Source organism: Psammomys obesus, unplaced genomic scaffold (assembly GCF_907164565.1).
Source record: "Psammomys obesus unplaced genomic scaffold, mPsaObe1.curated_primary_1811, whole genome shotgun sequence".
Taxonomy (NCBI): Eukaryota; Metazoa; Chordata; class Mammalia; order Rodentia; family Muridae; genus Psammomys; species Psammomys obesus.
The window spans coordinates 2,224-16,459 of NW_026590120.1; the positions used below are offsets into that span (position 1 = coordinate 2,224).

Consider the following 14,236-nt stretch of genomic DNA (forward strand, 5'->3'; position numbering starts at 1 on the left):
ACACTTAGGTTGTCTCCTCCTTGCAGGGAACTCAGAGTGTGTTCTCTGAGGTGCCACAATGCATTTTCTTCAGGGCAGAGTCAGAGAATCAGAGACTTTAGACATCCAAACCAATAATTTTGCCCATCTAGTAACTGAAAGATTGGGGGGGGGTGATTATTTTAGTCCTTTCTACGTGCTCCATGTCAGTCCTTTGTTGGCAGCACAGTTGGCAAAGGTGCTCTTCCATCCTGCCTGTGTCCCTTCACTCTGGAGATCATTCCCTTTGCTGTGTGAACACTTTTACATTTCCTGTTTTCCCATGAAAATCATTCTTAATAACATTTTTATCTGTTAGAAAATGTTTAATCTGTTTTATTCATATAAAATCCCCATATGTGATGTAAAAGTAGAAAGGGGAAGTGGGTGAGGGGTCAATATGATCAAAGCATCTGAATGGAGATGCCATTATGAAATCTCCACTTTTTACAATTAATATACACTATTATTTAAAAAAAATGACCCTGCTAGTGAGAGTAAAAATGAATGAATTGTTTCTCTTATTGCCCTCAGTGGAGAGACAGAGGCACAGTGAGGGCACATACTGGGATTGGAAACTGGGAATTCTGACTCCAGCCACAGATCTGGCTGGAAGCCAAAAAGGGTGTGCTAGCAGTGTCCTGGCTTCCCCCTAGAGGCTTATGGCTTATCTGGGAACTTAACAGCCCTGGCCAGTTCCTTTTTTTTTTTTCTTTTTCCTTTTCCTTTTTTAAAATTTATTTATTGATTGATTTTTATTAATTGCAGTTTACTCACTTTGTATCTCAGCTGTAGCCCCCTCCCTTGTCCTCTCCCAATCCTACCCTCCCTCATCTTCTCCCATACCCCTCCCCAAGTCCACTGATAGGGGAGGTCCTCCTCCACTTCCATCTGACCTGAGCCTATCAGGTCTCATCAGGACTGTCTGCATTTTCTTCCTCTGCGGCCTGGTAAGGCTGCTCCCCACCTCAGGGGGAAGTGATCAAAGAGCCAGCCACTGAGTTCATGTCAGAGACAGCCTCTGTTCCCCTTACTAGGCAAACCCACTTGGACACTGAGCTGTCATGGGCTACATTTGTGCAGGGGTTCTAGGTTATCACCATGCATGGTCCTTGCTTGGAGATCAGTCTCAGAAAAGACCCCTGGGCCCAGAGTTTTTGGTTCTGCTGCTCTCCTTGTGGAGCTCCTGTCCCCTCCAGGTCTTTCTATCTTCCCCTTCATAAGATTCTCTGCACTCTGCCCAAAGTTTGGCTATGAGTCTCAACATCTGCTTTGATACCCTGCTGGGTAGAGTCTTTCAGAGGCCCTCTGTAGTAGGCTCCTGTCCTGTTCCCTGTTTTCTCCCTCTTCTGATGCCCATCCCATTTGCCTTTCTGAATGAGGATTGATCATCTTCCCCAGGGTCCTCTTTCTTGATTAACTTCTTTAGGTGTACAGATTTTAGTATGTTTATCCTATATTACATATTTAATATCCACTTATAAGTGAGTATATACCATGTGTGTCTTTCTGCTTCTGGGATAGCTTTACTTGGGGTGATCTTTTCTAGTTCCCACCATTTGCCTGCAAATTTCATGATTTCCTTGTTTTTCATTGCTAAGCAGTATTCCATTGTGTAAATGTACCACAATTTCTGTAGCCATTCCTCAACTGAGGGACATCTGGGTTGTTTCCAGGTTCTGGCTATTACGAATAAAGCTGCTATGAACACGGTTGAGCAAATGTCCTTGTTGTATACTTGAACATCTTTTGGATATATACCTAGGAGTGCTATAGCTGGATCTTGAGGTAGCACTATAACTAATTGTCTGAGAAAGCGCCAGATTGATTTCCAAAGTGGTTGTACAAGTTTACATTCCCACCAGCAATGGAGTAAGGTTCCTCTTTCTCCACATCCTCTCTAGCATGTGTTGTCACTTGAGTTTTTTATCTTAGCCATTCTGGTGGGTGTAAGGTGAAATCTCAAGGTCATTTTGACTTGCATTTCCCAATGACTAAGGTGTTTCTCTGCCATTCGATATTCCTCTATTGAGAATTCTCTGTTTAGCTCTGTACCCCATTTTTATTGGATTATTTGATTTGTTGCTTTTTGACTTCTTGAGTTCTTTATATATTTTGGATATTAGCCCTCTGTCAGAGAAAGAATTTGAGAAGTTTCTTTCCCAGTCTTTAGGCTGTCATTTTGTTTTGATGACAGTGTCCTTTGCTTTACAGAAGCTTTTCAGTTTCATGAGGTTTCATTTGTTGATTGTTGATCTTAGAGCCTGTGCTGTTGGTGTTCTGTTCAGGAAGTTGTCTCCTGTGCCAATGAGTTCAAGGCTCTTCCCCACTTTTTCTTCTAACAGGTTTAGTGTGTCTGGTTTTATGTTGCAGATGGGAAGAAAGCCCAGAGAAAGAAAGAACAGGACTCACAGGAGGGCCACAGGGTTGGTGGTTGTGATGATTAGTACAGGACAGTCTAGAGCCACCTTTGGGCCCATAGAGGAGGTAGCTTCTAAGATGAATTAATAGAGCAGTGAAGGTCTACCTCAAATGTGTCCTGCGTTGCACCACAGGGATCAGGAATTTATTCAAGACAAAGTAAGAGAAACACTAGCACTGCTTATGCTTCCTGATTACAGATGTAATATGACCCCTGTTCTCTTGTAGCCATGCCCTCTTTGCCTGGTACCCTCAAACCAAAACAAACCCCTCCTTCCTTCCTTCCTTTTTTCCTTCCTTCCTTCCTTCCTTCCTTCCTTCCTTCCTTCCTTCCTTCCTTCCTTCCATGGTTTCCTGTCAGCTGTTTGGTCAAGCATTAAGAAAAGCAATCAATATATTGGCTGAACTGCAATTTAAGTCCATCCCTAATGCACAGCTCAGGATGTCTGTCCTATGGAGTGGGCTATTCCAGGAACTCCATCCTAGCACTTACCTCTATGGAAGAAATTTCTTCGAGAATCCCTTTATAACAAAAATCAATGCAGAATGCCTCAGAGTATCATTGTAATCATAATTGCTGTGGAGTGGCTATCTCAGGAACCTCATTGTTCCTGGGTGACTTCATTGATCACTGAGGAAGATATTCCACAATCATAGAAACCTTAATAACTGAAGTATATGATTACTTAGAAACCCCTTTAAGGCACCAGCCACCAAGGACTAGACAACTCCAAGAATTTCTCTTTAGCCTAAATCAGAGGGTCCTAGAGACCCACTAACACATAACCTCTCGAGAATGGACTGTCTCAGGAACTCCACTGGAATACTGTAAAACTGGCTTTCCAAGAACCCAGCTTCAGGAAGGTTTATCCAGGCATGGGCTCTGTGGCTCTAGGGTTTCATATCCATTTTCAGAATCCTTTCCAAAGGATATTCAGCATTGAAGAGGGGAGAGGATTGTGGAATTCTGGGATGGATATGAGAAAGAAAACTTACTTCCAATCAGCCAATTGATGAAAGAAGCCGGGAAGCTTTTGTTCTGGAAAAACAAAATAAAAGCAGAAAATTCACAGTATGCACCTACTATGTGCCAGGCTTTGGGTCTCCTGTAAACCTGACATCAACTTTGCAAAAAAGGATAACAGACAAGGAAAAAATACTCAGAGATGGGGGTAGCTTTGCCCATGTCAAATACTGAATTGTCACAACACTGTTTCTAAACTCTGGGCTCTGTCCTTGGACAGGTGAGGGCTGAGAGGCAGTAGACTGTTGACCTCAAGATCCCAATCTGTGGAAGAATTCAGGAACTGCCCCAAGTTCCTGGCTATGCCACAGCCTGGAAATATTTAGGATGTGGAGGATATAGCCAAGGCTGCCAGGACCACTGCCCCAGCACCCTGAAGGCTCCATGTATGATGATGCCAAGCAATAAGCTTGATTGGTTGTTTAATTTTTTTTAATTGGGGGCAAAGCAGAATAATCCAGTGGTTTTTTTGGGGGAAGGTTCTTCCTTCCTTCTTTTATTTCTTTCTTTCCTTCTTTTTTTGTTTATATGTATGATCTATGTATGCTAGGTACTTTTTCACCTAACTGTTAGTTCAGATTCACAGTACTGAACACCATCAATTCAAGTATACATTACTCAATGGGCCAGTAAGACATTTTAAAACTTGCCAGTTAAACTATGCTAACTGTTAAATAGAAGACACCAATTCCAAGAATGCTATGGCACAGGGAAACATGTGTCTTGAGACAGGTTGTGATAACTGTGTGAGGCTATGAAAATCACCTTCCCCACACACCTGACAGACAAAAACAAAAACAAAAAAACAAAAAACTGGGGTTCAGGGTACGGTGCTTGAGGCTGCATGGTCATTCAAAATCAAAGCTCAGGCTGGCTCTCTTGGTAGGACACATTGGGCACATTCTCAGCTAAGGAGACCTCACGTGGAGAGACCTGGATCCTCTGAGTCCTCAAGAGAAATTGGTTGTTCATACCTTAAAGTCCATGTGATAAGAGCGTTCGTACAGCAAGGGTTGTGGAGTATTGAGCACGTTGTTGCTCCCCAGCATCGCTAATGAGGCAATGTCTGATGGAGAGAAGGACACAGGTGGCAATGGAAAGGACAGGGAAGACATGAGACACTCAACTGATTGAAACAGAAGCTCATAAAACTCACTCAGTCCTTCCTGTCATAAGCAGGTGTGGCTAAAAGAGAGGCTATTCCCCAACTATTGAGTATGTGCTGAGGACACAGAGCCCCTCCATCATCCAGCACAGGGTGGTGGTGCCCTCACTCTGGCAATGGCAATCCACTTCTACAAAGCAGATTCTCCTTTTCCAGGCCCACCAGACTCCTTTCTTCCCTCGTACAGTATTTGCCTTCACCCTTCCACTCCTCTTTCCATTCATCTGCTTATTTTTTCTTTCCCCTCTTTGCTTTCCCTTTTTTTCCCTTTTTTTTCTTTCCCTTTTTTTCCCATATTGGTAGCTTATTTTTTCCCCTTGACTTGGTCAGTGTCCGTCTTGCCTCCCTTCACTGTCCTGCACATCTGCTAACTGACCTTTTTTCCCATTCATCACTTCTCAGTCACTGAGAGATCACACGTGAGCACCGCCATCTTCCTACCTGTTTTCTATCCCCCATTCCACATTTCTGATTTCCCACCCAATAATGTCCACAACATCCCTACCTTCCCTTTCCATTTCACACACCAACAGAATTTATTAAGGGTGATTGCTACTCTGTGCCCAATCGAGGATGCCAGACAAATGGAAGGGCAAAGCAACCAGGTTGCCCTCAAGGAGTGCTGGGCTACTGAACAGTCAGGAAGTAAACATTTCCACACAATACAGTGACTAGTAGGTTGGTGCACCCAAAGCTATAGGAGTCCTGAGGAGGGGGCTCTGCTGGGAGAGAGTTCCAAAGGCTTTGAGATGCACCAAACATGGTGATTACACTGAAGGGTGATGCAATATCCCAGACATAGAAAGCTGGACTGGGAAGTCCTACAGAACTAGCCATTGTATCCCCAAAATTGTGGGGGATATGGAGGTGGCTTCAGTCACTCCTCTAGAGGAGGATGAAGGGAACACTGGGGACTTAGCGCCTGGAAAGATCTTGAAGATATGTTCTAAGGTCTGCACTTGACCCCTAGGAAATGGGAGAAGCGAGGTATAATTCAGAAGGATCTCTGTAGCTGCTGTGTAGGAGTAGATGTGGTTGTTAGTACAGCAGCCGACACAAGAACAATGCACAGACAGCAGTTCTACTTACTTCTGAGAATGGTCAACTGTTGGTTGATGATGTGGAACCAGAATCGGACCACTGGGCACAACTGCAATAGAGAGGATCAGAGGCCTTGCTAAGAGGATGCTTGTTATTCATACCTAACCAATATATACATTTTGGGTCCTTTGTAATCTAAGACATGGCAGGACAAATCTCTCACATAAGATGGAGAAGGTCTATCATAAACATGTCTCAATCTCCCTCTTACACAGGTCTAAGTCGCCTGCTACACAGTTACCTCTCAACCATTGTCTTTTTCTCTGTCCCTTCTACAGAAGCAGGGGCCTTGACAAAGGATGAGAGAGGAGCTCTGGGAGGTTGCATAGCTCAGGAATGAAGCTGTCCCCTGCCTCTGCCCTTATGGGCTAGTCCCCTGTCCCACTAGCTACAGAGCTTTCGCCACAACTCATACCAAGGGTCTGCCAGGGCCACATTGTCAGACTTACTATTCTGGGCAAGGAGATGTTCAAGGACCATTTCATCATTGATTCCATCATTTTGGAGACCACGCTGAAGAAGGGAAAGGGAAACATTGGCGGTGATCATTGCCACTAAGGACTTTGAAGTACTCTGCTATACACTCCGAGTAATGGTTATGTCTCTATTGTTAAATCAGTGAGTGGATCTCAACCTGTCCTTTGTGACCCCTTTGGGGGTCAAACAATACAATCACAGGGACCAGATACCAGATATCCTGCATACCAGATATTTTATAATACAATTCATAACCATAGCAAAATTAGAATTATGATGTAGCAGTGACAATTTTATGGTTGTGGGGAGTCACCACAACATGGGGAACTCTGTTAAATCGAAGAAAAATGAGAACCACTGTGTTAAATAAGCAAGTGTGCGCTTTCAGACATCCCCAGTGAACCTAGTTTAGGCCTCTTAGGTGGCCACTGATGCCTTTTAAATACGTCACTTATCTACTCTTTTTTTAATTCACTCCCAAATCCACGCATGCCCATCCATCCACCAATGCACGTATGCACTGATTTATCTTCCATCCAGCCAACCAGTTTTCCCTTCCATCCCCTTCGTTTTCTTTCACATATCTTCCATGGTCTTGTTCACCAGTGTGTCTTCAGGAACAACAGTGTCTTCTGGCTCAGAATGTGCTGGATAAGTGGATGCCAAATATAAGGCAACTTCTGTGCTAAAGAGCTCACACAGGCACACTGGGAGATAGCAGCCCAGCATGAAAAATAACATGACAGAGTTCCTACCCAGGACCTCTCCATGAGAGTTGGGAAACAGGAGCACCCAATATCCCCCACGGGTGGGTGCTGCCAGGGAGGTGTGTACTTCTGGCCCAAAGACATCCCCTTCTGCTTGGGATTCCAAGCTCCTTGAGACAGAAGCTTGATGGTGTGTGATGCTATGTGCACACGTATGTGTGGTCGTGTGTGTGTGTGTGTGTGTGTGTGTGTGTGTGTGTGTGTGTGTATTCATGAGTGATTAAACAGAATTAAAACACTAGTGGCATCTTGGTCAGATCCCATGAAGCCTGGTATCTACTTCATGCATGGCACCATCACACACCATCCCCTGGGTGGTGCCCAGATCTCCTGGTTTGTACCTACCCTGTTTTCACTTTGATCCTAGTGAACACTGCCTGGCAGTTCTTCACGGAAAATGAGACTTGGCCAGGCTCAGTCTGTTGCAATTCCAAGGGGATCACGAGGCTCACATCCACTGTGGAGCCGCTGAGAAATGAGAGCATCCTGGGCACAAGGGAGAGGGCTGTTAGAAGCCAAGTGCTCGTCTGGGAATTCTCTAAACGGTGGCGCTGGAACTTGCAGGCAGGTGGAGGCATGTGTGGGTGAGAGATGACTGTTATACATACTTTATAAAAGGATCCCTGATATCCTATGTATATTTCTAATTTGTCTTTATTATATGTAGACATAAAGCCAACGACATAGTTTATTGGAATAAACGCTTATTGATACCTCAAGACTCAAAAAGCGGTAGTAAAAGGCTGCCTCCTGCGCTGTCCACCTGGAGCTCTGCTGACCTCATGCACATCATCAGCGTTATTATCTCCTCCTGGAGTTACATGCATGCCTACCCCTGTGGGATGTGGTGCGTGTGTGTGTGTGTGTGTGTGTGTGTGTGTGTGTGTGTGTGCGCGCGGTGCATGTGATGGCATGTATCTGTATGTGTGTGTGATGGTGTGAGTATGTGGGATAGTTTGTGTGATGGTGTGTGACAGTGTGTGTAGGTATGTGATGTTATGTATGTGTGTGTATGCATGTGTGATTGTGTGTGTGCTGGTGCTATAGTGTGTATATTATGATGATGATGGTGTGTGAGAGAGAATAAGGGAGAGAGAGAGAAAAGAGAGATGGTATGTGTTTGATGGTATGTGTGTGTGGTTGTACTGTGATGGTGTGTGTGTGTGTGTGTGTGTGTGTGTGTGTGTGTGTGTGTACCTGAAACTCATCTATTTGGTTAGGCTGGCCAGCCAATGAGCTTCAGGGATCCATCTATCTCTGCCCTCACCAGCAATGGGGTGACAGGCACAGCTCATGAATCAGATCTGAGTTCATGTCCTCAAGCTTGTGCCACAGGCACTTTCCCATCTGGGCTCTCTCCCCATCTTAATGTGTAATCTGACTGAACTTCTCTGAGTTTCTATCAGTTGTTCAGTTAAAGGGGCATAATGGCTACCCCGCCCTCAGAAGCCAACAGTGGGGATTGAGAAGAATGCTCAAACGAACTGCTGCCCAGAGCCTGGACTGTATGAAGCACTCAAGAATGTTAGATACATTTCATTACCGTCACCAGGTCTCTGTGAGATCATTTAGCAATGTTGATTAGCAGGGTGGTGATGCAGCTCAGTAACCGACTGCCTGCCTAGTACATGTGAGGTCCTGGGTCCCACACTCAGCACAGTAAGTAAGCAAACAGATAACAAGCTAGAAACTGTGCTCATGAGACCTTCTAATAACTAGAGAATTGACAGGTTTATTACTTGTACCAATCACAGAATTACTGAAAGGAGTGACGCAGTGAACAGTCTGGTGGTAGCTCACAAGTGCTGTGGTGTATGTGTGTCGTGGAGCATTAACTACCTCTCAGAATGGTAGTGGGAAAAGATCTGAAAAGAAGCCAGCTGAGATCTTAAATGCCACTGTCTCTCAATTGTAAAACTGGAGGCTGTTTTCTTTTGTATTTTAATTTCCTCCCAGAGTTTGTATCAACACAGCCTCAGAATATGGCCAATAAATAAATGAAAAGCATGAAGGTTGACTTCTATTCTTGTTTTGCCATCACTGTCATCTCAAGAAACTGTATCCTTGGGGAAATGCTAAGAAAAACCAAAGGCCATCTTGCCTGTTGAAAGAGAAAAAAAAAAAAAAAAAAAAAAAAAAAAAAACACCCACCATCAATAAAACCACTTTCTATCTCTAGGATTTCCTTCCCCTCACTTCTCTCACTGTGACCAAATGCCCAACAGAAATATCTTAAGGCAGAAAGTGGTTATTTTGGTCTCACAATTCCAAAGACATTTTAGTTCGTCTGCTGGGGAAGGTATGGCAGTGGGATCATACGGCGGAGAACACCTGCTCACATCATGACAGGACAGGAAGCTGAGGCAGCTGGAGCTGGGGGACAGGCTGTGACCTTCCAAGACTTGCTTCTGACAAAATTCAACCAGACAGATTCCACTTCCTAAGGGCTCCACAGATCCCAAAACAGCACTAGAGTTCAAAGCATGAGCCTGCAGAGGACAGTTCAGATTCACTATTGCTCACCCTGAGAAGTTGATAGTCAACTTGGTCTGAAGTTTGAGTTCAACACTGGATGAGGCAGAGACTGTCCATGACAAGTGGACAATGTCAAAGTGGGTGACATTGAGCCTGCAGAAGAAGAGGAATAAAGTGAAGTGGAAAAGTCAATTTCTAGGTAACCTTGGCTCTTTATCCAGGCTCCAGTGGCTTCCATTCCCTCTATCCCATGCCTGTTCCTCCTAACCTTGATTTTTTTTATTATTTTTTTTTACAATTGATTCATTTTACATCCCAATTGTAGCCCCCTCACTCATCTCCTCCCTGTCTCACCCTCCCTCCCTCACCCCCCTTTCCCCTTCCCCTAGTCTAGTGAAAGGAGGAGTTCTTTCCTGCCATCTGACCCTAGCTTACCAAGTCTCATCAGGACTGTCTGGATCCTCTTCCTCTGTGGCCTGGCAAGGCTGCATCACCAGGGGTGAGTGATCAAAGAGCAGGCAACTGAGTTCATGACAAAGGCAGCTCCTGCTTCCCTTACTTGGAGGACCCACATGGAGATTGAACTGCCCATTGGCTACATCTGAGCAGGGTATCTAGGTCCTCTCCATGCATGGTTGATGCATCAGTCTCTGCAGGGCCTCCTGAGCCCAGATGTTTTTAGCTTTGTTGGTCTCCTTGTGGACCTCCTATACCCTCCAGGTCCTTCTCCAAACCTTGATTTCTATTCTGAGTCCCATTTCTACAAATCCTACATCAGGAGAGTATCAGCCCATAACTGACTTTTAGGTTGATTAAGATGGTAAAACAAAATGCAGACACCTTACTGGAAGCCTCAGCTGACAACTGTGGGATTAGCTTGGAACAAGGTAGTTCTATTACTCACTGGGGACAAAATATAACTAAGAAATAAGTAGTCAGAGCATCTGTGATATGCTTTCCTGGTGTGACTTATAATATAGCAGGGCTCGGACAAACCCACATAAACCCAAGGGATGAACCATGTTAGAGAAACACTAGGCAGTGACTCTGACTTTGGAAGAGGAGATTGGTGACCTCTTGATACCAAATTTTTGAGGGGGAAGGAATGACACTATTTTTAAATTTGTTTTTACTGAGACCACATTTTTATTTATTTATTCACTTTACAGCCCAATTGTAGCCCCCTCTATCCTCTCCTCATAGTCCCACCTTTCTTCCCTCTTCCCCCTATCTCCTGTCCCTTACTCCTCAGATAAGGGAAGCCCTCCACCACCAACCCACACCAGCACACCAAGTCGAATCAGGAAATGAGCGAATCTTCTTCCTGATGTCAATTTTCTAAAGTGAGTCAGACCAATGTCTTTCAGGTACCTGGAACCTTCTCTGACCAGTTATTTAGGTAACAGTTTTATTACTAAAGAGTTCAAACTCACCAGCTGTCGAGTTTTTCAGAATCCATGGTCTTCAGAACATCATTCATGCCAGAGAGACTCCCATGGCCACAAAGGCCACCCAGGGAGCCTTTGCAGACCAGGCCTTCCAGAGCCTTGGTCCCTGCTGCCTCCAGGAGTTCATCTTTGATACCAAATGATACACTGCCACCCAGAAGAAGGATTTGTAGTTCTTCCCTCTCTGTGATTAGATTCTGGTTGTTGAGGATAACAGTGCTCAGTAGCCCTTCCTGGGCCAGGATGTCTGGGCTGATGACAGATGTTGTCAACTATTGGTTAAGGAGGTTACCAGCTGTCTTGATAGTGCTTCCCATTAACTGTGATGAACTGATGGAAGCATCCCCATCACCAGAATTCCCATGAGGACAAGACATTCCTTCCCCAGGGAGATCAGGGTAGTTAGGGTAGGTTACAGCTCTCTCCAAACAAAGCTCATGAGAGACTATGCTGGACCTCAAACTTCATGCACATTCAGTTTTTTTCTTCCCACAGCTGTGGGACCATCTACACCTCCTGATATCTAGACAAAAGAAAATTATGAATTATAACTTCACTTTTATCAATGATTTCCAGACTCTGGCACATAAAACTGGCAAGGCCAGGTCACATGACATGGAGCTTGCCCACCTCATCCCTGCAAACCTATAAGTCAGAAAACACTTTTTGTCCTACAGATTTGAAGGAAAGGCCCTCTGTCTCTTCAGTGCTCCATTATGGCTGCTTATAGCAAAATAATAGCTCTCTCCAAAATGTTCTCCCACATCAGGGCCTTATCCTGGCTGCTTACTGTGATGAACCTGTAGCTCACCTTCAAAACTCATTCTAGCAGCACCCTCCAATGAACCTGCCTTGATTTTCTAACACAAAGATGATCTTGCCTCAGACTTGACGTAACCATTATGTCACCTGGAGCCAGAAGGACCAGAGCCAAAATGCCAGATACCCTAAGCCTAAACTAATTGTGTCTGCTGAATGGTCTAGATTGGTCATGGTCAGTTGATGAAATAAAACCCAGGTAGACCACTCCAGAACTGGCTAAATCCCCAGATAACTCAACTCTCAACTCACTATCCATTGACTTTCCTTCAAAACCATTAGATAACCTAAAGCCAAGTGGACATTTATTGGTCCTGCTCCAGACTGATCAAACCTTCCAGAAGACTGATCAGCATCACCTGGACCTCAGCAACCACAGTGACCTACTATCAGTCAGACCATTTGTTAGAACTGCTCAGATTGAGCCACATCACCAGATGACCCAACCCCAAACTGACCAGAACCACCACCTCAGCCCTGAAAGAACAATGTCCCAGATGAGCATAAAGTTATCCAGTGCCTGTAAATCTCATGACAACCACCACCAAAGGGCTAGACTTCACGGGGCACTTGTGGCCACAGCGGCCAGGACTGCTTATACTCTTTTCACCCATCTGCGCAGAGGATACTTGGCTGGTAATGTCACTTGTGTCCAAGGAGCCTGGAATATTCATCTCAGGTTGATCAAGTTCACCCACAGTGTCCTGAATGTCCTCAGGGACACTTACAGGTAAAGTAACAGTCATAGAATCAAGGAGTTTTCCACTGTCACCATCAGTATTCAGGAGTTCTGTGTTCAACCCATCATTGTCTCCATTTCCAATGCCTGTTGAAACAAAGACATATGGCTGGGTCTGGGGAACAGGCTTCCATTGGGGCCAGGAAAATGGGTGTTCAACCCAGGGCCAGCTGTGGCCAAACCCTGGAGCTGATTCTTCTCAAAAGGAAAACTAAGGTTGTTTGTAGAGGGTTGATCATTACATAAGAAGCTGTATGTCTGAGCTGTGTGCTACCCAAGCACCTGCTTAAGCTCTTACTCATGTTAGCATAGTTAGCACTTAGGGACTGACTGCTTTTGTTAAAAGCATGGACACTCCTGTTTGCTGCTTCCTGGACACATCAATCACCTGCCCACCAAGCTTAGCTCTTTCTCTTGCAAAGTGAAGGCACAAACATAGGCCATTCTTTAACTGGCAGACATCTTGGACTCCAGGCAGAGCAAGCCTCAGAAGACAGAACCCCTGCAGATAAGGACAACTGTCTATGGGGGGGTACCCCAGAGCAGAAGTACTGTCTTGTGAGAATTAGATAAATCTTCTCAAGTGATGATACCAATAACAACTTCAGAACATTCTTCGGAACCAGGATGGAGAACAAAGTAGACCACACCTTGACCATGACTCTTCATCATGCAGACCTGGTGCCCCTTGTCCCAGTTCGTACTCTATTAAACTGTAAATTTCAGAGTCTAAAAAAGAACTCGAGGGTGGTGTGCACCAGACTTCTTTATTTGTTCCTCTTTGAAAATTAACTCTATCTCTCCGTTTCTCTCTGTCTCTCTCTCTGTCTCTCTGCTTTTCAGAGACTAAGCCTCATCTCTCTGCTTTGCTCACCATTGTTCATGTCTTTAATTGGCACTTTGTGGCAGGTGGCTGAGCCTACAATATTGCAGCTGCCAGAGCTCAAGCTTTTGCTCTTTGGGCAAAGTTTCATGAGACTTAGATCATTAGGGTTGAAGGCTACAAAGACCTAAAACTAGGAAGCAGGTATAAAAATGGAAGTTTATGTTGAGACAATCGATAATGGGAAGAGAATAGTTTACATGAAGTAGGTGGTCTGGATACTAAATGTGGTCCAAAAGGAACAAGGGTCTCTGGGGGAGAGTACATTGCCTTCAGAAGTCCAGAGACACCGGCAGATCTATATTATTCTGTTAGGTCAGATACACTAAACGATGTCAGTTTGTCTCTTTGGGGGTTTCCTTGGATGGAATTTGCAAGAGAGATGGGGTGGCTCACCTGATTCGTAACTGGGATCTTCAGATACAACCTGGCTTCCACTAAGCAGGCAGCCAAGAAAGAGGAATGTCCACGAGAGTCTCATGTTTACTACAAGTACCTGTGGATGGAGTAACAGTGATCTGTGACCCCAGAGTCATGTAGTCTTGGGCAAAACTCACCATCGCTCTCTATGTGGCTTTGCCAAGCTTCAGTTTTCCCACCTGTATAAAGCACCCACATCTTACTTTCTTAACTTGGAAGATCCTGGCACTGGGTGTGGAAGTTGGGGCTCCCTTAGGCAGTGGGTTCTTCTGCTTATGTGGTTAAAGCTAGGAAGTTATTTTTTTCCCTTCAAGTTTGTTGTATGACAGTTAATATGATAAGTCCTTTTGAGAAAGGATTGGGAGGAAGAAATAAAGTATGGGGAGGTAAAATGACTTGTCCGAGATCACACAGCTGGTAAGTGACAGAGTAAAAATCCAAAGCAGGCCCCAATTATGTTATAACGGGTGGACTGACAG

General features: G+C 44.7%; 1 protein-coding gene across 1 annotated transcript; it reads right to left on the reverse strand.

Moving 5' to 3' along the window:
* Nucleotides 1-3,435: 3,435 nt before the first annotated feature.
* On the reverse strand, nucleotides 3,436-13,818 carry LOC129676258 (uncharacterized; the record flags this gene model as incomplete). Its single annotated transcript, XM_055606589.1, has 9 exons — nucleotides 13,734-13,818; nucleotides 12,345-12,541; nucleotides 10,882-11,168; nucleotides 9,497-9,601; nucleotides 7,319-7,459; nucleotides 6,179-6,242; nucleotides 5,718-5,778; nucleotides 4,438-4,529; nucleotides 3,436-3,478 (listed from the first exon to the last, which is right to left on the reverse strand). Coding segments are annotated over exons 1-9 (1,075 nt in total), but the record flags the coding sequence as incomplete, so codon positions are not given.
* Nucleotides 13,819-14,236: the final 418 nt, after the last annotated feature.